The sequence below is a fragment of the Microtus pennsylvanicus genome, chromosome 7 (genome assembly GCF_037038515.1).
Source record: "Microtus pennsylvanicus isolate mMicPen1 chromosome 7, mMicPen1.hap1, whole genome shotgun sequence".
NCBI classification, from domain to species: Eukaryota; Metazoa; Chordata; class Mammalia; order Rodentia; family Cricetidae; genus Microtus; species Microtus pennsylvanicus.
In genome coordinates, this window is record NC_134585.1 from 120,747,315 (window position 1) to 120,773,173 (window position 25,859).

At 44.3% G+C, this 25,859-nt stretch overlaps 3 protein-coding genes across 3 annotated transcripts; 1 reads left to right on the top strand and 2 right to left on the bottom strand.

Moving 5' to 3' along the window:
• Positions 1-505: 505 nt before the first annotated feature.
• On the top strand, positions 506-811 carry Crct1 (cysteine rich C-terminal 1). Its single transcript, XM_075979078.1, has one exon. The coding sequence runs from the start codon at positions 506-508 to the stop codon at positions 809-811; it is 306 nt and encodes a 101-aa protein (XP_075835193.1).
• A 16,123-nt stretch (positions 812-16,934) lies between these two features.
• LOC142853929 (late cornified envelope protein 3D-like) lies at positions 16,935-17,255 on the bottom strand. Its single transcript, XM_075979080.1, has one exon. It carries the CDS (start codon positions 17,253-17,255, stop codon positions 16,935-16,937), a length of 321 nt encoding a protein of 106 aa, XP_075835195.1.
• A 6,590-nt stretch (positions 17,256-23,845) lies between these two features.
• On the bottom strand, positions 23,846-24,148 carry LOC142853930 (late cornified envelope protein 3B-like). The gene has a single exon (XM_075979081.1). It carries the CDS (start codon positions 24,146-24,148, stop codon positions 23,846-23,848), a length of 303 nt encoding a protein of 100 aa, XP_075835196.1.
• Positions 24,149-25,859: the final 1,711 nt, after the last annotated feature.

Genomic DNA, 25,859 nt, shown 5'->3' on the forward strand with positions numbered 1-25,859 from the left:
TTTATTAGAAGCGGAACAGGCAAGAAAGAATGTGCAGGGCATGCGTTTGTGTTTTCGGAGTCTCTATACAGAAGAGAGGGTGGGAAGACAGGTGGTCACTGGGTGTTTTCTGACAGATGCGATGGTCATACATTAATGGAGATTACCACTTGAAAGGCTGTGTGCCCCAAGTACAGTGGGGAAAGGGCAAGAGTAAGAGAAGACACATTGTAGCCATATCCTCTTTCTTTTCTACCATGGAGACCTTGGATGATCCTTATACCAGTTAGGGAAACTGCATTGATCCTTTGTATATTGTTTCCGGTTTTCTGCCTCTGCCACCCACCTGAAGCAGCTGTTTGGGATTTGTTTCTTTGCTTCCCTTCTTTTTTCTTTCTCTCAACCCTCTTGCCCCAAGCCAGACTTTAAGTCAAGTGTCAAACATTCTGACTTCCACTATTGGAAAGAAAAGGCGGGCTTTTTGAAAGGTTGTCTTTCTTACAGATTCGCCTTGACAAACGCAGAGATGTCTCAGCAGGGCGCCAAAGGCTTTTCCAAAGGGTCTTCCCAGGGCTCAGCCCCCTGCTCCGCCCCGACGCCCGCCCCTGCGCCCTCCTCGTCTTGTTGTAGCCGCGGCTGCTGCGGAGGCGGAGGTTGTGGCAGCTGTGGCTGCGGTGGTGATTCCGGCTGCTGCGGCTCCAGTTCCACCGGCTGCTGCTGCTTTCCCAGGAGGCGCCGCCGACAGCGCACTAGCGGCTGCTGCTGCGGGGGAAGCCAAAGATCCCAACGCTCCTGCAACAACCAGAGCTCAGGCTGCTGCGGTGGCTGCTGAGAGTCCACAGAGCTGCACATCCTACAGCGGCCCCTCTGCTGCTCCCACCCTGTCCTCCATAGTAGCAACAGGCAGGATCAGTCTCGGAGATTGGTCCCCCTGAAGCTAACTGCACTTTGATGCTCAGAAACCTCACCCTGTTCTCAGCCCTGTCCCCTCATGCTGATTTTCCTCCCAGGGAATACAAAAGTCAAGGGTGGGACATCAGACAATGTTATGGGTGGGGGCTTGGGCACAGCAGTGTTGAAAAATAGATCTGCTTATTTGATTGTCCTCCGAAGACGTCACAATAAAGCTTCTACCTCTTATGAACGCTTCTTTTCCTCTTTATTCCTTTCTCCGTGCGTTCATTTTTCTTATTTTATTGCCCTTTATACTACTTCTTAAAGGCTCATGCCTGAAGGAGAACACACCGGCTGCTCTGTGTCTTCTAAGGATTCTGCGTCCGCAGCCACATCTACTTTGTGTAATGACTCACTGAAATGGGCGCTGCTGCGTCCGTTTTTACAGAGGGGAAACTAGCTTAAAGCTCCGAGTCACTTCCTTCGGTATGCCGGCAAGGTGGAGGTGACTGTGAGATTCCAAAGAACGTTCTCTTAATTGCTCTGCTTACCTTGATCTGCCCTGGGTTGTCAAAACTCTTGTGTTCCGTTCCTCCCCAGAGCAGCCCCCGGTGTCAGCCCCCACCTCCCACTAACACCCTTCCACCAGGCTCAGGTACCTGGGGGACTCTGATTTGGATTAGCAACTTCTGAAGCTTTGAATTTAGTCCCGCTGAAACTTCTTCCTCTTCTTTCGGGTTTCATTCCGTTCCTTCTCTATTTCCTCTCTTTCTTCCCTTCTTTCCTATCCCTTCTCCTCCCCTCCTTTCCCCTCACTATCTCCCTCCTCACAACACCCGAATTTTCTTTTTCTGGTGGTGGAAGACCATTTACCTTTGCTTAGCATTTTCTGTGCCTACCACGAGCCAGGGACTCTTTGAGGTCTGATCTATGCAGCTGAGGCATGACCACGAACTACAGATCTCCCCTTGGCTGTGGCTGTCAGACTGAATCACACTAGCATAGGAAGCCATATGAGCAGAGAGTTTACTGTTCATTCTAGGTAAGACCCCTTAGCCTAGTGTCTTCTAGGTTCAGAAGGGATGGTATAGTAACAATAACAGCACAAAAATAGCCCACATTTGCTGAACACTAATTTAGTTTCAGACATGAAGCATAGCACAGAATGTGTGTGTATGCTCATTTAATTCTTAAAAACCTCAAAAAATAGTTTTTAATTTCCTCAAATTGTAAGCGTGAGTAGACTGGCATTCAGAGACGTCGAGGAATTGGCACAAAACTTGACAGCGAGTGAAGGCTCCAGGTCTCTGATGGTGAGTAATGGGAATGCGACCTAAACTGAGATCTGGAGCCATCAACGTCCATGGAATTCACTCAGTGTGATGCCCTGCTGCACTCTTCAAACCACCACCACCCAGAAGAAGGGACACTCGGGCTTCTGGGGACACACCCAGGCTCTTAGGAAATTGTCGCCTGACTACTCTGCCTCAGTGACCCAGCGACTGTTGGTCTCTGGAGTAGCATATGCCCAGAAACCAGCCTGTGAAGGCGTTTGCTCAGAGGCCCAGTCGTAAGTTCACCATTGACTCATCCACGATGTGTAAAGCCGAGTCCAGATGGCATCCCATGCCCGGGCACCTTGGAAGGACAGCCCACTCTGCCTCTCACTTCCGGCTCTGAGATTCTGTAATTCCTAGGAGGCAGGGCATCGCATGCGCTGTTTACAAACAGATGATGTCACTGAGGACCTGCCTCCTCCACACCAGTCAGGGATGTGAAGCAACAGGCCTCGTGACTTGTTGGACAGCCAGGCAGGAAGGGTGGGCTTGCCTGACTCAGAACATACTTGGAAGCCAGTGTGAGGATCAGAATAATACAAGGGCTGAGTTTGGGGAAAGAGAAACGGTGACTCATTAGGAGACACATGAATCTGTAGGAATGCATGTCCTTGAACACAGGTGCATTGATATCTATTAAATGGCCAGCCGTGAGGATGGCAGTTCCCCTGGTTCCCACATACCCATGGAAATTCAGACGTGTGGGAACTGTGCAAGAAAACACAAGGTCATAGGTTCTTCCTTTCTAGGCAGCCTGAGGCTTCGGGTGTTTAAGGCGTTCTTCCAGTCGTAGTAACGCTTGGCCATTGTGTTCACTAGAAAAGAAACTGGAATTCCAGCTGCTAAGATCAGTCCTTCACTGTGAACCTGGCATCGTTTCACTCGCCACTTAAAACCGCTGCAAACCATGGCTTCCCCGTTTCTGGGAAGAAAACTAAAGCATAGAGCTATCCTGAGATGGCACAGTTTCTATCAGAAGACAGAGGTTTGGACAGGGCGTTTCTGACTTGGAAATCATCATTATGGACACCGTTATTGTTGTACTATGCACTTGTGATAAAGCTTGGATGGAAGAGGGAGAAGGAATCCAAAGGATTAGTGGCACTAGAAATACATCTCTGAGAACATGCCCTCAGAGGAGAGAGGACAGACCAGATCACTAGTAGCTTCAAACACGTGTTCTAGGACTTTTAGTAGTGTTGTGTTTGTGGCATAGAAAAATGGCTGTTAGAGAAGGGTTTAGAAAGACAAAAGTTGACCTACAGAACATCTACCACAATGGTGAGGATGCTCTAGAAACCTGGAAAGATTATGTTAATAGGCAGCCGCAATGACCCAGGCTTGAGATAGGGATCTGGACCTGGTATTGGGCAAGCAAAGGAAATGACAGATGGGAAAGGCATTTGCCCAGAGAAAATAATTGATAGAACTGGGTACAACATTGGGGCTTTTGGAAATGAAGCAACTGAGGTGACATCGGAGATTTGTGCCTGGTCAATAGGAAATGACAATAACAATGACAGAAAAGTAGAGAAAGAAAAGGTGTAAAGGAGGAAGAGGACTAGTCCCAACGGTGATATGCTGAGTCTAAGGAGCTACTGGGACATGACGGCAAATCAGTGAGATGGGGGCGGAAATGCAGATAATCTTTGAAATGTTTTCACATCTGGATAAAGACTCTGTGGAGGTGGGACCCCAATCATTGGCAATGGATGTGTTTTCACTTCTGTAATGGAAGTTATGAAGAAAAATCAAAAAGAGACCTGGCATGACTTATTCAACACAGAAAGCCTGTGTAAAAAAGAAAACTGGACCCTCGAGATGTCTGATCAATATGCATTTGATTACTGAGCTGGCAAAACAGAAGCCTAAAGGGTGACTTGATGGGGATGAGCAGGAAGGAAGAAGCTGAATTCTGAAACAAAGTCAAAGATGAAGCCAGAAAACTCTTAGGCAGCTCATCGGGCTGCTCTCAAGACTTAAGTTCTGGAAAGACAGACTGAAGAGAAGCGAGCAGGGCAGAGCAAGGTTGCAGAAGGTAAAGGCTGTCATTTAGTAAGATTGGTCACATAGTGTAGTCACTAAGCATTAGACAGAGCAAGACGTTTCATCTGAGGGGCAGAAGTTCCTCCTCAATTTGGTAGAACGGGTTAAACAGGCAAATTTGGTATCACAGTGAGTAAGAGAGAAAAATCCTCTCTACTGTGGATGACGATGCAGCGGATTCGAATGATTTGGCTGTGATAAATCTGAGCCATGCCAGTTTGCCTCAGGATAAATGACAGCCCTAGGAAGGCCAGTCTCACCTCCTCTTATAAATACTGACCAGGGTGAGGACAATGGCCTCTAATCTATTCCTCCTCTTATAAATACTGACCAGGGTGAGGACAATGGCCTCTAATCTATTCCTCCTCTTATAAATACTGACCAGGGTGAGGACAATGGCCTCTAATCTATTCCTCCTCTTATAAATACTGACCAGGGTGAGGACAATGGCCTCTAATCTATTCCTTTTCTTATAAATACTGACCAGGGTGAGGACAATAGCCTCTAATCTATCTTATTCAGTGATTCACCTTGTTAAGAATGTTGATAGAAGGAGCGGGGAGTTGGTTCCGTAGAAAAGAGGAACTGAGTTCAAATCCCTAGCACCTCTGTAAAGGACACCAAGAAGCAAAACCTGGGTGTGGCTATGCATGCCTATAATCCCAGCACTGGTGAGCAGGGATGGTTCCTAGGAGAGCTTGTTAGCCACCTAACCTAGGTGAAATGGTCAGCTTCCAGCTCTCAAGCAGTAAGAGGAAAGCAAGAGTGGAAGGCTATGGTCATTTGGTCTGGCCTCCACACACATGCGTGGATGCACACATCCATACGCTCATGTACGTACCCCACATGCACCACAGCACCCACACACAGAGAGTGTGTTGGTTTTTATTGTCAATGATCTATCTACATCAGACCTGCTTATTTGTGAACTGAATTTGTAGTGGTAAAAGGCCCACCTTTTTTCCCCTTGTTTCCCCTGCAAAGACTGTTTTCCTACCAGTTTTAAGTAACTGTATGCACTGGGAAGCTAGGCGGAATTAACCTCCACCCTCTGTTCTATTCACTTACATGATTTTTCATTCATTCATCATGGTAAATCTTTCAATCATTAAAGTTGTTTGATTGCTCACCATATCTGTGAGCACTTTTAGGATGCAAAAAATGTCTTAATGAGAGAATTCAATACAATGTAGTGTGATGAGGGATCGACACTGTCACGTGAAATGAGCTCTACACAGAGATGACCGATCACACTGGCAAAAAGCATCGTTTGGACTTAACGCTGAAGACTGTGTTGCTCAAGCTGAGAACACAGAAAAAAATATTTAAGTTGAATGACACCAAGGGTGAGGGCAGTGAGATGAATCTGTGATTTATAGCAAACAATTTTGCATGGATGGACCTTGAGGAGGTCAGAGAAGTGAGACTATCCACATAGCTGCTCAGAGAACAGATGAAGTAAAACATCTGGAGCCTTATCCTACAGGCATGGTTGAGCATGGCATTATTAAATATAATATTTTTATTTATTTTATTTTAATTTTTAGAATTTCCCATATGTATACAAAGTATTTTTGATCATAGCTAGTCACCATTCTCCTTACTTCCTTTTGCCCTGGGCCTCATCCCCAACACATCCTTCTTCATGTACCGTTTTTAAATTTTTAAAAAATAACCCACAGAGTCCAATTAGTGCAGTTTACTTGAGTGTAGGTGTGGGACCATCCACTGAAGCATGAACTGTTGACCCTCAAAGGAAAATGTGGTTTTCTTCCTCAACAGCTCCTCAGCTAGGGATGGGGTCCTGTAGCCCCTCCTGCATCTATGCTGGGATTCTGACTGGCTTGATCGTGCACAGGTGACCACAGCTGCTCTGAGCTTACAAGCCCAGGATAACAGCCTTTTAGAAACGGTTAGATTTCTCTGCTCTTTTCATACATATTGGAAATACCTTACCTTAAGGAACCAGAACACCAACATTTTCTCTTGCTACAGCTGGTCTTTTTTTGGTATCTTGTCCAAATACCAAGTGTCTTCCACAGTTTGCCATTCTTTACCATACTTGACTGCACTGACTAACTCTTGTCCCACCAACCAGCATGCATTATCGTATCCTTCCAGTCGTTAGTCATCAAAGCTTCTCTCAGCTCCACATCCCGCGCCCTTTCTCATTCCCCAGAGTCTTAGGCCTTCTTAGGGAAGTCAGGTACTGCCCACTTCTGATCAAAGCTTACCCTTCCATTCTGGAGCCTGCATTTCTATCGGTTTCCCTATCCATTGGTTTACCCCATCCCTCCTCTGCTTCTCCCATCCTAGTTTCTCTTTTAAGTCTCAGCGTTAACCCCCAAGTTCTGGAGTTCTTCTTTCTGTCGAAATTCTCATTCATTCCTTTATTCATGTATGCATCATGACAGAAGGTATCTTTCTCATCTGCTCTCTATTGGGGCTCTCACTGAATCCGAAACTTACCTGTTTGGCTGGACTGACTGACCAGAATCTCCAGGAATTCACATGCCTCTACCTCCCACAGCTGGGGTTACAGATCTGTGCTGCATCTGGCTGGGGAACTGAACTCAGATCCTCATGGTTGTGAAGCAAGCACTCTACCACCCAGCCCCTGCTGCAGAATCTTAGACATCCTTCCTGTTTGTTTTGTGTTTGCACAGTGGCCAAGCATTCAAATGTATGAGACTGTGGGGGCCATTCTCGTTCAAATCACCCAACCCTGCTTACCATTGTTCTAGATCATTCTTTCCTTTGAAATTTGGTTTTTAATCTTCCTGAATTAAGCATTCTGGTAGTTATTATAGACATTTTCATTATGCACGCAGCAGTTTTTAGATCACTATAAAGTCGGTAGCAAATGCACTGCTGAGGGGTACTGATACTGGGGGAAGTGTGCAAAGCACTCTTCTGCTTTCTTCTCTATTTAGCTGAACCTAAATATTTTCTAAAAATATAAAGAGCTTTTTTAAAAGTATGATTCAGATGCCCTAAATACAGTAAATAAGAATTTAAATCATAAAATGTAGAGAGATTGAAAAGAAGCAAACAGTACTAAGAAAAGTTTATTAAATTGTCCTTGAATAAAAGGAATAAATGGAATAGAGAAAGATTGGCTTTGGATACAAATAAAAGACATAAAATGATAATATTGCAATTTGCATGTATGAAAGTAATTTACTATATAAGATTCTGCAGTGGTCTGGGACTGGTTTGTCTACTTTTCCATATCAGTTCCCAGTCATTAACATTGGTTCTTGGTAGCTGTAGCTGAGAAACTAGAACTCAAAACCTTAACCAAAGTTCAGTTCTTCTCTGTTTGGAAAAGCCACTCTCTTTTAAGAGCACGAAGTTTGGAGTCAGTGAGGCAAGAAGGGAACACCTGCCTAGCCAACCCGAGCAGTTGAACCAGTCCTGAAAATCAATGGGGTGAAAGATGCCGTACACAGATCACCCATGTATTCAGGATGCCAGCTCTTTACCTCAGCATGTATTTCACACCAACATTGTACAGTTCAAACCAGGAGAAGAAGGGGATGAGGAAGGAAAGGGACCATGAGCATGGGTCTAGCCTTTAACAATGTCTTAGAGGTATACTTACATTGCCCAGGATTGAGGAACATGGCCACACACTCACCTAAACGAGTGGCCAGGAAATCTGCTAAGATTTATGTGTTTTGTTATTATGGAATAAGTGAGTTACAGACATGGAAATAAATCAATAGCTAAGTGGCAAACAATACGTTTTTTTTTCTTTCATTGCATTTGTTTATCCAACAGCAGAGCCCAGGTCACCAGTTTTGGTGCACATTTACCAGTTGGTCATCAGTTTTGGTGACAGGCATATTTACTGGTTGGTCATCAGTTTTGGTGGTTAAGCCGTCTCTCTGGCCTGTGATCCATCTTTGACTCAGCAAGGTCATCTACTTCTTTAGTTTCCTAATCTTCGCAGTCTTGGATCTCAAATTTCTAGAAAATGACTTTCCACCTTCGGAGAGCTCTGGTTTTATTTCTCCCTTCTACTGAAATGTGGGACATTTTCTTACTTTCCTGCAAGCGTGGGTAGTCTTTAAAGTGCCTGCTAGACGCCCTTTCCCTAACATTTGTGATGACTATTATGTTACTTTTTCCAATAAGCAGTCCCGCCAGAGCTAGTGGTCGGCTCTTTGGAAGTTCTACACTGCCTTTCCGGCTGAGGGAAACCAGGGTGGCAGGATTTCTGTCCGCCTGGGCAAGAGTATGCCCTGGAGACCACTGGGGAGGGAGCAGTGATACTGTGTGAGAGTCTGAAGGAAGCCAAGGCCCCAGGGAAGCCGCTGGACCCTCCTGCTTTGCCACATACCACGTCTCCTATGCCATCAGCAGCCAGTAGCTTCCAGGGGACGTGTCCTACACGTCTTGATGATTCTTTTGCATCTCGGTACTCTGACTTGTATATGGAAGTTACTCAACAGAGCTGTTGATTGATTGTTGACAGGGCAGTCTATGCAATTTAATCCTTGCTTTGTACTTTATACTCATCGGAAAATTATATCAAGGTGTGGCACATTTCAAATACAAAGTAGCACATTAACCCTCTACTCCACCCAGTCCAGAAACATAGGGAAATGCCTGGACTCATTTTTGGCATTATAGCCATTCCATAATTAAGTTACAAGCAATAGGAGATCAGGGATGATTTAAAATGTTACTTCTTTAGTTCAAAATATGTTTTGGAAAAGCTTTCAGGGATTTGTAGTCCCAAATTTCTTACACCTTTCGCCTTTGGTGGGGTTACTACAAGCCCTGGAATCTGCTCAGTTTTAATCCCTCTGCCGTGACCCGGTTAACACTGAATGTATCAGAGCTGGCGCATTAGCTCCATCCCACCTGATGGTTAATTTCATTTTGAAAATTGTTTTCTACAAAAATATATGTAGTTTTGATATTGACATAAGCTTTCCATTTTCCTGAATGATTGTATCCATTGAAGACAAGAGCAAATTATAGATTAGCAAAAGATACCTTACATTTTATGGCTGATTGCATGTTTCTCCATATCATTCTTTACACTTGATTTGTTCAATAAACCTATCAGGCTGCAGTGTTATTTGTCGTCTTCCTAGTTGTGTATCCCTCTGTATCTCCATCCTGACTCTTTGTTTAATAAAGCATCCAGGCTGTGGTGCCGTGTCCCCCACCCCTTGGTTTTCACTCAGGAGTGTAAGCCTTCTGTTCATTAGAGTAAACACACCTAACAAGCTTTACATGCCTACATAGTTTTCTATTTCATGCCTATCTACTGTTTATTCGGCCACCCCCTCGTTATTGGACATTATCTTACCTCCAAGTCTTTGCTATAATTAGGTACAGTGTGATGCACATAGTTTATTCACTCAACAAACATTGATGAAGTGCGTTAACTCTGCTCACCACTATGGAAGGAATTAAGGAGGCAGAACAGGGGACACATTTCCTGGTGACTTCTGCTAAGGATAGAAACCGAAAATAAATAAGACAACCACAAACACTGAAACAAACAAACAAGTAAAGAGCTAGAGAGTGACGGGGTCCAGCCTGTAATTTAGGCAATGGTGGTGGACTGTGCCACAGAACTGCAGGATAAACCTCAGATGAACCTGCAGAGGTGGAACACTGTACTGGGTATTATGCAAACTCACACCATGTGGGAGGGCTGACTGCTCAGCATGCTGGCCGGCACTGGGCCCTGTCCTGAGCCTGGGGTCCACGTTTTGACCCTCCTGCTGTGCTCCTCACCTGCCTCACAGCTATTGTCTCTCATGTGTGCAGATATTGTCACTTTACAGAAAGCTTTTATAGGCTAACCTGATGCAATGTCCGCTTAATTAATTAATTCTGTGGAAATCTTCAAATCTGAACAAAAAGCGAGGGAACAATGATCCCTCAACTACAGTGCTTTTATTTCTTTTACCCTCAGTGATTTCCCCCTTGACTATTTTAAGAAAATGTCCAGAATGGCATCTGTCCCCACCTTCAAATATTGAAGCACTTGTCTCGAACATATGATGTTTGAATAACTTGTTTAAAACGCCATCGCTATTCCTGAGAGGACGAACAATATTTCAATAACACGAATTAGTTTGTGCAAAAATTTTACAATCGTCTTTAAAGTAAGGCTTAAGAGTCGGCTTGTTTGACACACGTTTACACACACGTTTGGTCGCCGTGCCCCTGAAGTGTCTTCAGAGGTTTTTCTTCCACATCATTTACTTTGTAAAGAAGTAGCTCACTTGACAAGAGTTACTCACATTTTGTGTTAGGCTAATTACTCTTTCATTCCGTTTCTCTTTCTTGTGATGCCCCCACAATAAATTCAAGTTCAATGTTTTTGGCAAGCATGAATCCAGTGCTATCTTATATGTTTGCCAAGCCATACAGAAGACTGGCACCATCCGGATGTCCCACTTGAGTGATGTTGGCTAAGAGCGACCTATAGGCTTGGATGCTGTCAGTACCGGCATCCGTCCATCTTAAAGCTGCCCGTAAGTCTCTCACTTAATAGTATAAGTGCTTCTCAGTGATTACTTCATCATGGATTAATAATAGAACTTTTCTGTCACTCATTTATCACTTATTACCTGAAATCATGTAGGAGCTTTCTCCCCAACTACTTCATAGCTTGAAATATAAATTATACAGAAAATGAAGAAACACTTATTAATATTTATAAATAATATATATTATATATAGTTTTTAATTAAATCTTCCTGTGGCCAAATTTTTGGGGCAACTAGTTGACAACTTGCCAATTTCTAAAGATAGCTCTTGAAGGTCACCACTATTTCTGGGTTTCTGTTTTGAAGTCCACTGATCAGGTGCGGGATATCTGTCATATTTTTCATCTGGTGAGAATCCTCTAAAATGACCTCCGATGTGCTTTCCACACAGCCTCAGTGGCCTTCCACAGCATCCCTGCTTTCTAGTACCACATGGTGGTTCATCTTGTATATCGCTTGTCTCAGAACTCAACAAGTATTTCTTTAAGGATTCTTGCTTTTTTTTAAGTGAGAAATAGCATTTAGAGACCTCATTGTGGACACCAGGACTGCAAAATGCCACTGTTTTTTTTTTAAAGTAATGCTAAATCTTTTTAGCGAATAGCTAGAAATATATTTAAGGAGAAAATTATTAACAAATAATATTTTGAATTCAAATTTAGTATTTCAGCAATATACATCATTTCCTGGATTCTCTTCTTATAGTCTATTATACTGAGAATAATTGGTATTTTATTTACTCTATAATACAGCTGTGCTATTTTCTAAATGATAATGATATTATTATTATTATTGATAAGATCATTCAATACTTTGTATGTTTTATCTGAGACTTATTTGGTCCTTTAAATAAAGATATATAATACAAATATTTAAAGTTGCTTGAAAAAATTATTTTTTTCCTCTGTAGTAACTTGACGTAGTTACTCCAGTTGCTTTATTTTTGGCATTTAGAGAGTTTAACAATTTTATTTTTGTTGATGCATATAGTATTTACATGAACCTACAGATGCACTTAACAAGGTCGAATTTCTTTTTTTGACTGCCCTCTATTGTGAAGTTAAATATTTTTTATTGAGGTTTAGCTTATCTTTTCTTTGTCGTTATCCTTTATTCTCATCCCCAACGCTCTTATTTAGGCAGGAAATCGGTGATTATAGTAATGGAGGAAGTAGCCCTGCGACGTTGGAGCCCAGCTTTCCTGTGTCACACTGCCCCCCGCAGTCCGCTCCAGGCACCTCAAAGGGAGGAGCCATTAGCTCACACTAGGTGCTGGTTAGATGCCCAGTTTCAGCCAACGCCTTGCTTCACTGAAGAGTCCTCCCACTCCAGGATACGTGAAGTAACTATGAGAGCTATTTTTGGACTCCACATACTGCTGAGTGCACAGACAAACTGTGTGACTACACAGGTGTGTGCTGTCACTTCCTGCTAACACTGCCACGATGAAGGACCGAGGGACACAGTCCTCATCACAGATGCTGAATGATTCCTGAGGCAAATATGGAGACAATTCACCGGAGGAGAGCGGTCCTGAAAGGAATAAAAATCATGTTCAGGGAACGACTGTGATTTCTTGAAGTCTTGGTTGTCATCTGGAATCTTTTAAGAGTAAATACTGATGAAATACCCTCCAGATTTAAAGATGAGAACAGACACATATTATTTTCGTTCTAACTTAGTTTAAAATGGTATTTATTGGCAATGAGGCAGAAAATAGAGGCTATAACTTCCTTAACAAAACTTCTTAACAGGGTAAGTGCACGTGCAAGGCCATTAGATTTTTAGGGTAGGCATTACTAACCACCAAGAGGTCCGCAGAGTGCCTCAGGTCCCCTGGCTTGCCCAGAAGAGATGCTGGACTAGCCATGGCCATGCTGGTAACTTTCTTCTAATGTCCATGGGAGCTTCCAAGTCACCTTCCTGTTTAGGTCTGCTTCCAGAGACAACCTAGAAGTAAAACCTCAATCCTCCTGGGACCGTCCTCCCTCCTCACCCCTCTCTCTAGCTCTGCACCTGCTGTTCTCCTTCTTCTCCACCCCCAACCCAGTTTCCTTACTTCATTTTCTCTTTTCTTTCTTTCTTTTTCCCTCTTTCCTTCTCTTCCTGCCCTCTGCTCTCGCTCCTTCTTCCCCCGCCCCGCATCCTCTCCCTCTCTGTCTCCTCTCTCCTCCACTCCCTCTCTTCTTTCCGCTTTCTTCCTCTCCCCTCTTTTCCCTTTTATGGATGCTGTTGGGCATCCAGGGAGGTTTTTAATCCCTTCATGTCTAAAGAATGACACATACATTTTAAAATAAAAACTTGAGCGATTTTTCCCAGTAGTTATCAGTCTGTCAGATGACAACTGTCAGCTTTTGGAGCCTCCCCCACTTCCATGAGTACACCTCCCCATGCACAATTCCAGTACCCAGAAGTATATTTACTAAAAAAGATAAATATACATATAAAGAAATTAAGTCTATATTAGTATTTAAGACCATTTATAGTCCTGTTGTGTATTGCCTTTGCCTGTTACCTAATTTATAAAAATTAAGAAATATTTTGTGTGCCTTAATGTATTAGGAGTTCTTGGTCCTTGTTAAGTAAGTATGTACCACTTATGCTGTATAGTCATCATAATATTGCTGAACATATGTTATAAAAACTTCAGTCAGCTGGTACGTCCATTTACTTGAAACAAACAAACAAAACAAAACACACAGAAAAAGCAAAATAAAACTCATTCCATTAGTTTTCACTTTCAAGCGTGAAGTCACACACAGTCAGCTCAAGAACTCTTTCCAGAGACCTGAGGAACACTGGCTTCAGGTGGCCGCTAGGTGGCTCTGAGCCAGGAATTTCTCATAGTGGCTGATGCTGAACACAGTAACAGGCAAGACTGGGGTGGTAGGAGACTGGGCATTCGTGAGTTGGTTTCTATAATTTCAAAGTGATCCTCTCTCAGGCCCCAAGCTCACTGCCAGGCGGTGGGTTGGGAGAGTGGGCAGGGTGAGATGAAGATTTTGGGTGACAAAGAAGCTTTTATTTCCTTCCTTCCAACTGAAAGTTTTCTGCTTCTCCCAGGGCAGAAAGAAGAGTTTTAGAAAATTCTCGTCTGCTGCCAATTTCAGTCCTTTGTGTGTGCTGTAGGCTAGGCATGCTAATTCTGTTTTATTAGTTAATTTATGCACTTGCCCTAAAGCTACTGATCTCACCTTATCTAGGTAGCACTGCTGTCCTGGGAGAAGAGGGCTCACAAATGAACACAACAAAAATCCTTTTCTTGGGTGACTGAAAGGGGAGTGAGCCAGACCAGCATCCAAGTAGCTCAGATCTAAGTCATGTACATGAATGGAATGCCTCTGAATCTTAGGTCAGAGCCTTGGGTGGCAGTGAGCCCAAGGAGCAGTGAATCCAAGTCCTGTCACTTGCTGTTGTTGGGATGGTGGACCAGGTAAGATCACCATCTTGGTCAACAGTACCTGTCAGAAACGGAGGTGTTGGTCCCATCTCTGTACAAGAGCAACAGGCAGAGGCTGGACACCCAGGTAGAGCTAATGAGATCTTAGAGGTAACAAGGGTCCACAAGGAAGAGATAAAGGAGTGGTGACAGTGGGACAAATTGGGGAGTCAGAGGGTACCATGGACAATCCATGACTGCAGGAAAAGTAGTAGTTTAATCAGGAAAGCAGATATTGGAGGCTCAGATATTCCTAGGATGTGCTCGTGTATCTGTTCTGTTCTGATTCTTGTAATGATGTGTTACTGAATAATGATGAATTTCTGTATAAACTCAAGCATGAAACACAAATGTGTATACATGTGATGTACAGAGAGGGGGGAGAGAGAGAGAGAGAGAGAGAGAGAGAGAGAGAGAGAGAGAGAGAGAGAGAGAAACAGACACATGTCAACTCTAAAACTTGCCACAATGTGTTCTTATGCAGTGGTTGTGTAAAGCCAGGGGGATCTAGAGGAGGGAGACGGCAGTGAAGTGTTTTCCAGAGATCAAAAGACCACAGAGATGTTTAAGGCCAAGTCAAGCATAAAACATTGAGACTCTGTGTTAAGATGACAGCACTGGAAAATTAAAACAAATGTAACGAACATTGTATGACTATCTACGCAGTGGTAGAATCCTTTTTCAGAGATTTGGGAACTGTAGACTACTAGGAATAATTTGTATAAACTGGATTAGCTAAAGGAAATCACAGCAAATATGAATGATGGTTGACTGTATATAATGAAGTTGTTATTCCAACTTTTCTTCTTGGACATAGACCCCCACATTATTCACAAAACTTTTCTCAATACTATCATGAAGGAAGACATCAACATTTCTAGGGACTCCATGGTGACGTATTCTTTCTGACATCATTGAGTCCTTGGGCATTGCTCACAGGGTCAGAGGGATGCCTGGGTCTGACTGACAGTGGGCTTAATACTGTTTCACCCCATCCATTCACTAAGGATCAGTGATGCCGCCTTGGAGCAAGAACAGGAACTGCTGCTCTCCCAGCATCACCAAGTGTTTCCAGGCTGCGGGAATGCTGTGCCTACTCTTGACAAAACTCACAAAGAATTAAAGTTGGCATTGACTTGTTCATTATATCACCATGACCATAATCATAAGTACATTTAGTGTTTTATCTTTGAAATTTCTTCAACTGTCCTGTCAGCAGAATACTTACAATGATGGAAGAGCTATAGTATGTGGATTTATATAAATTATATATTTCCTCATTCTAGCTTATTGTAATATTGGAGATATATTTCAGAAAGAATATAGTATCTCCAAAAATCACACTATAGATATTTGAAAGCATATATAGATACAAATTTGAGAATGAGAACCATGTTGTCTTTATCTAGTAAATTTATGTAGTAAACTTATCAAAATCTGTAGAAGTGGTCCCCACCTCTTAGGAACCAAAATGTAACAAGAAACAAGCTAAGTACTTCCAAGAAATGGGCTGGGATACTTATTTCCCCATGAAGGCATGAGCATAGGGACGTGGGAGGGAGTGGAGCAATCCATCTCCTGTTGGCAGTGTGTCCCACGCTGTGCTAAGTTGTTCTGGCTGTTGTGGAGACAGGCTTGTACCAGATGGGCCACCAGCCGTCATCAAATCTAGCATAGCTAGATGCAAGGCTTTGCTCGGTCTTGTGTCTTGTCCCTCACCCTATTAAACCTACATAGGTGCTTATTACACAGCAGGGGGAGTAAATGCCTTCACTCTAGGGGGCTGCTGTGGCAGAAGCATGCGGCTGCTTGAGACCATAGAAGCACCAGCTCAGAATGTTGTTTCATAGAGTAATTGAGAAATTATGTCACATAATTAAGGTCACTCTTTTGTTTCAGTTTTTCTAAATTTTTCATTCCAAATGATAAGTAAATATTTTATTTAGAGAAATGCATTTATAAAACCAGAATATTTTTTATTTTCAATTTTTTTAAACAAAAACTCAGCTTCGTCACCCCCCCCCCCCCCCCCCCCGGCACTCACAACATCTTCAGCATTAAGCCGGTGGCACCCTACAGGTGCTGCTGGAGAAACTGTGTGCAACCCCATGGCAACCTTCTTTGCTTCCTTACTTTTAGCCACCTGTCTTCCAGTTTTTGCTTCCTTTGACTTCCCATTTTCTGTTTCTTTGTGGGGGATGAAGGAACACCCATTCTAATATAAATCTTCCCCTTCTAACAGAATCTGAATACAGTCAATGCATTTTCCATACATGCTACAGGGTCATCAGATCTCCCACAGACATGGAGTCAATGCCAGTGACCCCTCCTTTTCCTGATGCAGCAGCCCACCCGGCAGTGCTGTTCCTCTCTCTGTCCCATGTGCTAGGTAGCACTGACTAGTGGAGCAGAGGACAGGAGAAGCCACAAAGGTAGACACGAGAGCCACAATGGGGTTGAAAAACAAGTTCTTTACTTCCACAGGGTCAAGAACAGAATATTAACAGACTGGGAAGTTATCACAAGCTCTCCAGATACCAGAGTGCTTACTGTCTGAGCATGCAGAGAACAGGATGAGCCAGGAGAGATCTGAGCTCCCTTGCAGAAACATCTCAGCTCTTAAAGGGAACAGAAACACTGGGAAAGAGGTCCGCATGTTGGGCAAGGTTGTTAGACTCAATTCTGGAAAAGTTTATCTTCCGAACTTCACTGTCCAGGTCAGCAACAGCCCCCAGAGCTGTGGCCACAGCCTGAGCCCCCAGACTGCTGACCACTGCCACGGTCACAGGAACTGCCACGGTCACAGGAACTGCCACGGCCACAGGAACTGGAGCTCCTGCGCCTGCATCTGTGGGACCTGCGCCTGTGGTGGCTCAGGAAGCAGCCTCCCTCAGAGCTGGGGACACTGCAGCCCCCAGAGCTTGTAGCACAGCAGGAGGAGGCTGCAGGCAGACACTGTGCTGTGCTCTTTGGGGGGCACTTGGGGGAGGGGCACTTGGGAGGAGGCTGGCACTGCTTCTGGTTCTGCTGGCAGGACATCTTTCAGGAGTCAGTCTGGGAAAGCAAAGAAAATGTCTTTAGACCAGTGTGTCCCTTGGGAATGGTGTCATAAAGCCCTGCTCCTAAGACTTGCTGCTCCCTGAGCTGTGATCTTTGCAAAGGCAAAGGGTAACTGGTCTCCATGACCTACAAGCCACTGCCTTCCCCTTGACCTGCTGGCAGGAAGGAATGCTGATACTCCTAAGTAGCTCTCTGGTGAGCTGAAGCAAACACAGGCAATGGGAGAAAGGCTCTTGCAGAGTTCTCTGGCCAGATGCAGACTCTCAGGAGAGTGCAGGGAATGCTGGGAGCCAGGACTCTGCTGTGTCACAGGCTCTGATGCACCCACACAGGCCCCTGTCTGTGTTCTCCTCCCTGTGCCTTGTCCCCAGCAGGTCCTCTTCCCACTGCCTTCTCCATAGACACTTCTGCTTCCTCCTCCCCAGTCAAGTGTGGCTTGTCTTCTCTGCACACCCTAGATGAGGCCCTCTCCCTGGTCAGGTACTCACCAGATGCAGCAAAGGCAGGAGGAGAAGGCTGAGCTGAAGAGGCTGTGGATGAATGGTCCAGGGCAGCAGCCCTTTTATCCTTGGCAGGCTGTGATGCACAGTCCAAGCATGCTGCTGCTTTCCCAACCAGGGAGGTGACAGAGCCAGCACTCCCGGTATCTTCCTCATGTTTCCAAGTTTCCTGACAAGAGAGCATTATGTCACCTCTGCCATAGCTTCCCTGGTATACCAAAGACCTGCCATTTCTTCTTTCATGCATCCAGCTAGAGCTTTAACCTGTCTATCTATACTATTTTTTTCTGTGCAGTGTGAATGTAGAGATGCATAGAATACATTTCCTGCTCTTGAGCATTTCAAATTTAGCTGCAGAGACAGAGGAGTATATATATATATATATATATATATATATATATATATATATATATGTGTGTGTGTGTGTGTGTGTGTGTGTGTGTGTGTGTGTGTGTGTGTATTATTTTGATTCCCAAGTCTTAAGAAAATGAAGCTTTGATAGCACAGGAGAGAAAACAAGTTTCTAGTTTCTTTTTTTAAAAAAAATTTCCCAAGAACTTTAGGATATCATTGAGATTTAAATGTATTTATACATTACTAGACATACGAGTTTCCCTTCTATAATGGCCCCCAATTAGATTTTCTTCATACTTTTTCATTTTAGCTCAGTCTGTGACGACTCTTTAGAAGTCTGTGCTTTCCTGATTAACATCCAGATTTAGTCTTGACTCTGTCCCCTGTAGACTGTTATCCATAGACTTGGCAGCCCAGATGAAATGTACATTGAGTGTAACCATGGCCAGTGACTTTAGTTCTGACATCAAGCTGAGTGTCACCTGCCAGGTGCAAACTCTGGTAGATCCAGGTCCTTAAAAGTGGCTCATGTGGTTTGATTTTCCAGTGATGTAAAATTAAAGGAAAAACATTGCGGATTAAAATAAGCACAAGGGAAACTCACTATACTTTCACATCTCTGAGAAGGTTTGAGAGGAAAGTGTGTTTGACAGAGATCAGGAACACAGGTCCCTTCACATAACACTGGGCTGCTGTGAAACCCTGGAAAATCAATCCATGTTGGAACCCTTCATAAAGATGTAACAGGGCAATATGCAACCCAAGGATCAAGTAAGGACTACATCATTCACAAATGTCAGACCCTCGGTGCAAAGAATCAGTAGGTCAGTCTCTGGTCTTATTGACATACGCAATTTAGAACCTGAAAATGATCTCATTTTTATTTATCGCTTTCTGCAATTTTCTGTTTATGTGTGCCCTTGCAATCATGTTTTATTTTTACTCTGTTTTAATTTGAATTAGAAACATTCTTTACACTGCCAATTTGTGGTGCTGTTGCTGAAGACCCCTTAGAAAATGAGGTCTGGCTGCGGTCCTGGTCTCTCTAAAACCATTTCTCCCAGCTACACTGTCCAGATCAAAGGTATCAACCAGAAGCCCGAGTAGGTTTATAGCAGCTGGGGCTCTGGGTCTGATGTGGATGGAAAAGAAAAGGCCCAAGATTGTCCAGGCAGTAGCTTCAATTCTGGGAGCTTCAGCAGCCCTGGGACCTGGGGCCAGAACAAAACACTGAGCACTTACTTTAGGGGCCAGTGCCCCTGCTAGTTTTGTTGGCAGAGCATCTGAGCAGGAGTTAATGACCCTAGAATGAAATGAACTCAGAAGCATAGGAGACCCTCTTCAGTATCTCTTCCTTCTCTGGGGGGGGGGGGGGTTCATAGATTTGCATTCCTCTGTTTGAAATCAGAAATGTAAGAAAGAAAAGACAATGACCTTATCAGAGGAAGAATCCTTTTTCCTTCAGTCTCCTGCTAGCAAAGAACATTTAGTCTTTTCTAATTGTTTTCCAAGCACCTCTATTTCCATGTATCTGGGCTGAGACTAACATGGAAAGCTTCCTGGATCAGGTCTGGCAGGATGAGTAAATCTTTCAGAAGACAAACAGAAAGAGAGTAGGGCTGGCTGTGGCCTGTGACATTTGTAGTGACAGAACTCCAGAAAAACCCACTAAGGTGCTCATTACCTCATCACCCCCTTTGTCTTCCTGCTGCCTTCCTTCTACAAATGATGTTCCGGCTCTAATGAGGAAGGCTGGGCTGGTCTCCTCAGCCGTTCTATCATGGGATGAGTCTCCAGCTAAATATTAATCATGCTCATGAACATCAGATCTTGTGAACCAAAGAGCTCCAGCCTCTGAGGCACTCAGGAGGAATCAGGATCTGAGGAAGGGTCATAGGATCAAACATCCCCAACTCAGCAAAGACCTTCATCTTTCTGGTTTTAGGACAAGGCAGGCTGCAACAGGACAGGAAGCCCTGACATTTACCTATATCTTCTACTTAGGCAACAGTATGAGACTAGCAAAGATAATGTTTGGTCCCCGGCAGTAGAATTCAGAGTAGACTGTGTGGCACACAGTCTGCCCTAGAGTTATTAGCTATGCAACTGCACTAGAAAACACTATAAATTATTAAGCGTGAAGTCTGCAGTTCTCTGGTGAATTTTTCTAAACAGAATCATGTGCATTTTCCCTATATGTCAATTTAATTTTGAAGAAAAATCTTAATATTAAGATAATGACATTTTATAGTTCCCTTTATAGATACAGCACAGTTGGGAGCACAGCCTTTTTTTTTTCCCGACAGCATTGGAAAATGATCTAAAAAATTATGGGGAAGAGAGGGAGGGGGATCTCTGGAACAAGATGCTTCTACCAGAATTTCTTAGACAATCAAGTCCTGTGTGATGGGGAAAAGTCACTTATGGAGTGTATCTCAGCCCTGAGCAGGAGGGGCACTGATACTGGGCCCTCGGTTTGTTCTTACATCATTGTTATAGATACAGTGTAGAGATGTGGGTAGCTGCCTGTCACTCACTGTGAGCATCTGTATCAGAGCAATTCGAAGTGGATGTGAGAGCTCAGTATTCTGACTGAAGAAGCCAAGCAGCTTTCAAACTCTCCTTTCTTCTCTCCCTCTCTCCTCCCCTCCCTCCCTTTTTTCCTCCCCTTTCCTTCCTTGTTATCTTCTATTCTTCCTTCTCTGGAATGTGCTAAGTCAAGCAGCTTCTTGTAATGCTTATCCCAGGCCATTCACATCATCCTGGGAAGATGGGAAGAGTTTTCCTAGGTAGAGTCACATGACTCCTCTGTTACCAGTTCCTCAGCCTTCCTGCTCACCTTCCATGCTAAATTTCCATTCTGTCACTCGCTCCATATTTGATGCATCACAATGATGTAACACAACTCACCTTGTTCACACTCTCTGGAGGTGTCCTTAAGTAGCACATATGGGGTGGGCCAGGCAAACACCATGAAAGAAGCATAAGTCACAGGGGCGAGAGCTTCACTGTTAGTGTATGGCCGCAGTTCTCAATGTGTGGGTCATGACCCTACACAAGGGTCACCTAAGACCATCAGAAAACATAGATATTTACATTAGAATTCATAGTAGTAACAAAACTAGTTATGGGCCGGGCGGTGGTGGCACACGCCTTTAATCCCAGCACTCGGGAGGCAGAGGCATGCGGATCTCTGTGAGTTCAAGGCCAGTTCCAGGACAGGCTCCAAAGCCACAGAGAAACCCTGTCTCGAAAAAACAAAAAAAAAGTAGTTATGAAGTAGCAACAAAAATAATTTATGAGTAGGGGTCACCACAGCGTGAGGATCAGTATTACAGGGTCACAGCGTTAGGGAGGTTGAGAAGGTGCGTGGAAATGAGAGTGAGGGTCTCTGACTATGTTCTGCAGCCCCACCATATGTCAGACTCTGATAGAACTGTGAAAATGGTCCAGGGCTGTAGCTGCATGCTCTGTCCCTGGGACGTCAGTCTGATGGCAGGACTGAGAGAGCCTCCTAGACCCAAGGCCATCCACATCAGCAGAGAGATGGTGCTAGGGTGTGGGTGTGGTGTCGTGTGGGTTCATGTAGGGTGAACTAAGGAATCTGAGCTTGTTAGGCACATTCATTTTGGAACTGGGTGTTTCTGAATTTAGACCCTGGATCTAAGTAACAAAAACTCTGAAGTGAGAGGACAACAGGTGAAGACCTCTCAGGAGAAGAAATAAGAAATTCATGATGTCTGAACTGAAATTGCTCAAAAATTCAAAGACACTGAAGGGCCTTGTGCAGGTAGATTAGTTAGGACCACGTCTACCAACAGAGTTGTGATGGCTCTAGGGAGGGTGCTTCTGAACCTCTGAATCTGCTTGTAAAGCTTCTGTCCGATGGCAAGATCTGACAATCTAGTTCTGTGGGACACCGTGAGAGGCTCCACAGAGCTGTGCGACCTTTGCCCGGTATCACTCCTACCTACTGTGTGACATCTCTCAGGCTGCCACAAGTGTGCACAGCTCTTCCTCTTCCTGGCTGCTCTCCCTGTCTACAGCCTGCCAATCATCCTGCCTCCTGTGACTTAATACAGACTTTAAGGCCAGAGCTGTAGCTCCTACTTCAACGGATATTTTGATTTTTAGACTTGGTCAGTGGATGTCTAAAATTAAACTTCTTTCAGGTTTTTTGATTATCAAAGTCTGAGTGAACTCTTTTTCAAATTCATTGAATGCACGATGTGAACCGGAGTCCCCGTTGTTTTCTCCTCCCAGTCTCAAAAATCAAGTTTCTTCTCATTTACAGTTTAATTAGAGTTGGGGCTCTGTGTTATTTCTCTGGTTTTCAGATTAAGGCGCTCTCTTATTCAGTTACAGGAACATTATTTTAACCCAAGCAACACCTGCCTTTCACAGTTTAGGTCATGGCAGGTCTGTGTGGAGGTTGGAGCTCCCAAGTATTGGAGTTGGGACAGTGTAGAGTTCAAAGGCCATAAATATTTGCCTTTCCAATTGTCCTTATTTTTACTATGACAACATTTCTCCTCATCTTTTCTCTAAAAATCCCCTTCTGTACACTCCAGTCACCTCATAGACTAAATTCCAAATCTCTGGCAGCATCACCTCCTCTTGGCCTTCTTAAACAATTATCTAAGATTTGCTCCTTTTCCTTGGATCTTCATATGGTAATTGTATTAGCTACCCCTCCATTGTTTTCTTCCTCTGTCTTCTTTGCTTATGTATGTACGTATGTATGTGTATGTATGTATGTCTGTTTGTTTTTACTGCTTTTTTTTGTTTGTTCCTTTCTTTTGCTAGGAGCAGAACTGGGCCTCACACATGCAGACACACCAGGAGACCCTAAAGCTTTGTATTCAGTTCTTCCTCTGTCTAATGTCTAAGCCTTTGCCTTTTGATTCTGACTCCTTTGTAATGAGGACCTTAGAAACAGCTCATTAAAACAAATTAACACAGGTTAGACGTTTATGGGTTAGATCAGGACCCTGTATTGTTTCAGAAGAAAAATTTCTTTCAGAAATTTCAGAACACCAGCCAACAACAGCCCATAACCTTTCCTCCCTCTTATTCTGTGGTAAGACTCTCTGCAGCCCTTCCAGAAGCAGGCAGGAGTGGTAGCTTCCATTACTTCCTGTGTACAACCAAAGATTTGCCCCAGAGGGGGCTGGAGGGTTGGCATTGCCTGCTCTTCCAAAGGTGCTGAGTTCAATTCCCGGCAACACATGGTAGCTCACAACCATCTGTAATGAGGTCTGGTGCCCTCTTCTGGGCTGCAGACATACAAACAGACTATTGTATACATAATAAATAAATAAATAAATAAATAAATAAATAAATAAATAAATATTTTAAAAAAAGATTTGCCCCAGAGATGGTTGTAATGGTCAAGGAGCTAAGGATTTTGGGACATGCCCTCTGAAGTTCAAGAGTGGCACAGGATGGAATGAACACGAGATCCAAGAAGTTGCAGGGTGAGCATTTTATTTTTGAATTGGGTATGTATGGGACATATGTAGTCTTCATCTGGGACGGGAGTGGGAACTACAGCGCCTGGAGAGCAGACAGGAAGAGAAGTCCTTAGGAGAATCAGAACCCTGTGCAGGTGGAGTCAGCAGAGCCTTCAGGAATGGACAAGGCAGGGTGTGCTTTCCTTGGCCCTTGGGATTCTTGTTTCCTCCAAACTCTCTGGTCTCAGCCTCAGGATCCAGGTCAGCAGCAACCCCCAGAGCTGTGGCCACAGCCTGAGCCCCCAGACTGCTGACCACTGCCACGGTCACAGGAACTGCCACGGTCACAGGAACTGGAGCTCCTGCGCCTGCATCTGTGGGACCTGCGCCTGTGGTGGCTCAGGAAGCAGCCTCCCTCAGAGCTGGGGACACTGCAGCCCCCAGAGCTTGTAGTACAGCAGGAGGAGGCTGCAGGCAGACACTGTGCTGTGCTCTTTGGGGGGCACTTGGGGGAGGGGCACTTGGGAGGAGGCTGGCACTGCTTCTGGTTCTGCTGGTAGGACATCTTTCAGGAGTCAGTCTGGGAAAGCAAAGAAAATGTCTTTAGGTCAGTATGTCCCTTGGGAATGGTGTCTTAAAGCCCTGCTCCTAAGACTTGCTGCTCCCTGAGCTGTGATCATTTCAAAGGCAAAAGGTAACTGGTCTGCATGACCTGCAAGCCACTGCCTTCCCCTTGACCTGCTGGCAGGAAGGAATGCTGATACTCCTAAGTAGCTCTCTGGTGAGCTGAAGCAAACACAGGCAATGGGAGAAAGGCTCTTGCAGAGTTCTCTGGCCAGATGCAGACTCTCAGGAGAGTGCAGGGAATGCTGGGAGCCAGGACTCTGCTGTGTCACAGGCTCTGATGCACCCACACAGGCCCCTGTCTGTGTTCTCCTCCCTGTGCCTTGTCCCCAGCAGGTCCTCTTCCCACTGCCTTCTCCATAGACACTTCTGCTTCCTCCTCCCCAGTCAAGTGTGGCTTGTCTTCTCTGCACACCCTAGATGAGGCCCTCTCCCTGGCCAGGTACTCACCAGATGCAGCAAAGGCAGGAGGAGAAGGCTGAGCTGAAGAGGCTGTGGATGAATGGTCCAGGGCAGCAGCCCTTTTATCCTTGGCAGGCTGTGATGCACAGCCCAAGCATGCTGCTGCTTTCCCAACCAGGGAGGTGACAGAGCCAGCACTCCCGGTATCTTCCTCATGTTTCCAAGTTTCCTGACAAGAGAGCATTACGTCACCTCTGCCGTTGCTTCCCTGGTATACCAAAGACCTGCCATTTCTTCTTTCATGCATACAGCTAGAGCTTTAACCTGTCTGTTTATTATTTTTGCTGGGCAGTGTGAACGTAGAAATGCATAGAATACATTTCCTGCCTTTGAGCACTTCAAATTTAGCTGCAGAGACAGAGGATAGATATATGGTACTGTGCAAGTTTATTGTGTGATCCAAATGTCTCTAAAACATATATGGATTATTTGATCAGATGTGATGAGCTCCTGATTCTCAAGAGTGTTAAATCACCAAACTTCTGGGGCCTGGGAATGAGATTCATTTGCTAATGGACCAAGAATGGGTCCCAGACCCTGTGGAAGGCAGTACTGAAGTTTAGGTAGTATATGCATGAGAGGCAAAGCCCTGAAGGCTACTAATATCACCCCAATGGAATGTGGTCAAGGAGGGTGTTTATATTTGAGGAATATTTGGTACGGAGTATGAAGGGATAAAATGATCTTGATTATGGAATAATGAAGATGATTGATGAATGGCAATAACTTTTAAACGTGCTGCTAATGACTAGGTTGATGATATGGGGGTAATGTCTTCATCACAATTAATGAAATTAGCATAATAACTTCCAACATTTATATACTTGTTTTTAACAGAGAAAAGGTTTTTTGCTTTGTTTGTTTGTTTTTGTACATTGCAGTGGAATAGGCAGTGTTTTGAAAATACCTTCCTTGGGGAGATGTAAAAAGAGTCTACTCTTTCCTTGCAAGTTCAAGACAATAAAGCAAAGTTTGACTCCAGTAGGGTGAAGCCTGGTGAAACCATGGACTGAGTGGGCTACTCTAAAGATGGAGAAAGAGGCACATGCAGGAGTGTGAAAGACCACTCACTGTACTGGAAAGTCTCTGCTCAGAACGGATGATGGCGTCTTCATAGTCACATAGATGGAGTTCCTCTCAGTTAGTCATCCCAGCCCATAGGTCTTGCGTAGTTAGGGAAGAATTGCAAC

What these genes read in the sequence shown, in the direction of transcription:
- Crct1 (XM_075979078.1), top strand. Translation starts at nt 506, where the DNA reads ATGTCTCAGCAGGGCGCCAAAGGCTTTTCCAAAGGGTCTTCCCAGGGC.
- LOC142853929 (XM_075979080.1), bottom strand. Translation starts at nt 17,255, where the DNA reads ATGTCCTGCCAGCAGAACCAGAAGCAGTGCCAGCCTCCTCCCAAGTGC.
- LOC142853930 (XM_075979081.1), bottom strand. Translation starts at nt 24,148, where the DNA reads ATGTCCTACCAGCAGAACCAGAAGCAGTGCCAGCCTCCTCCCAAGTGC.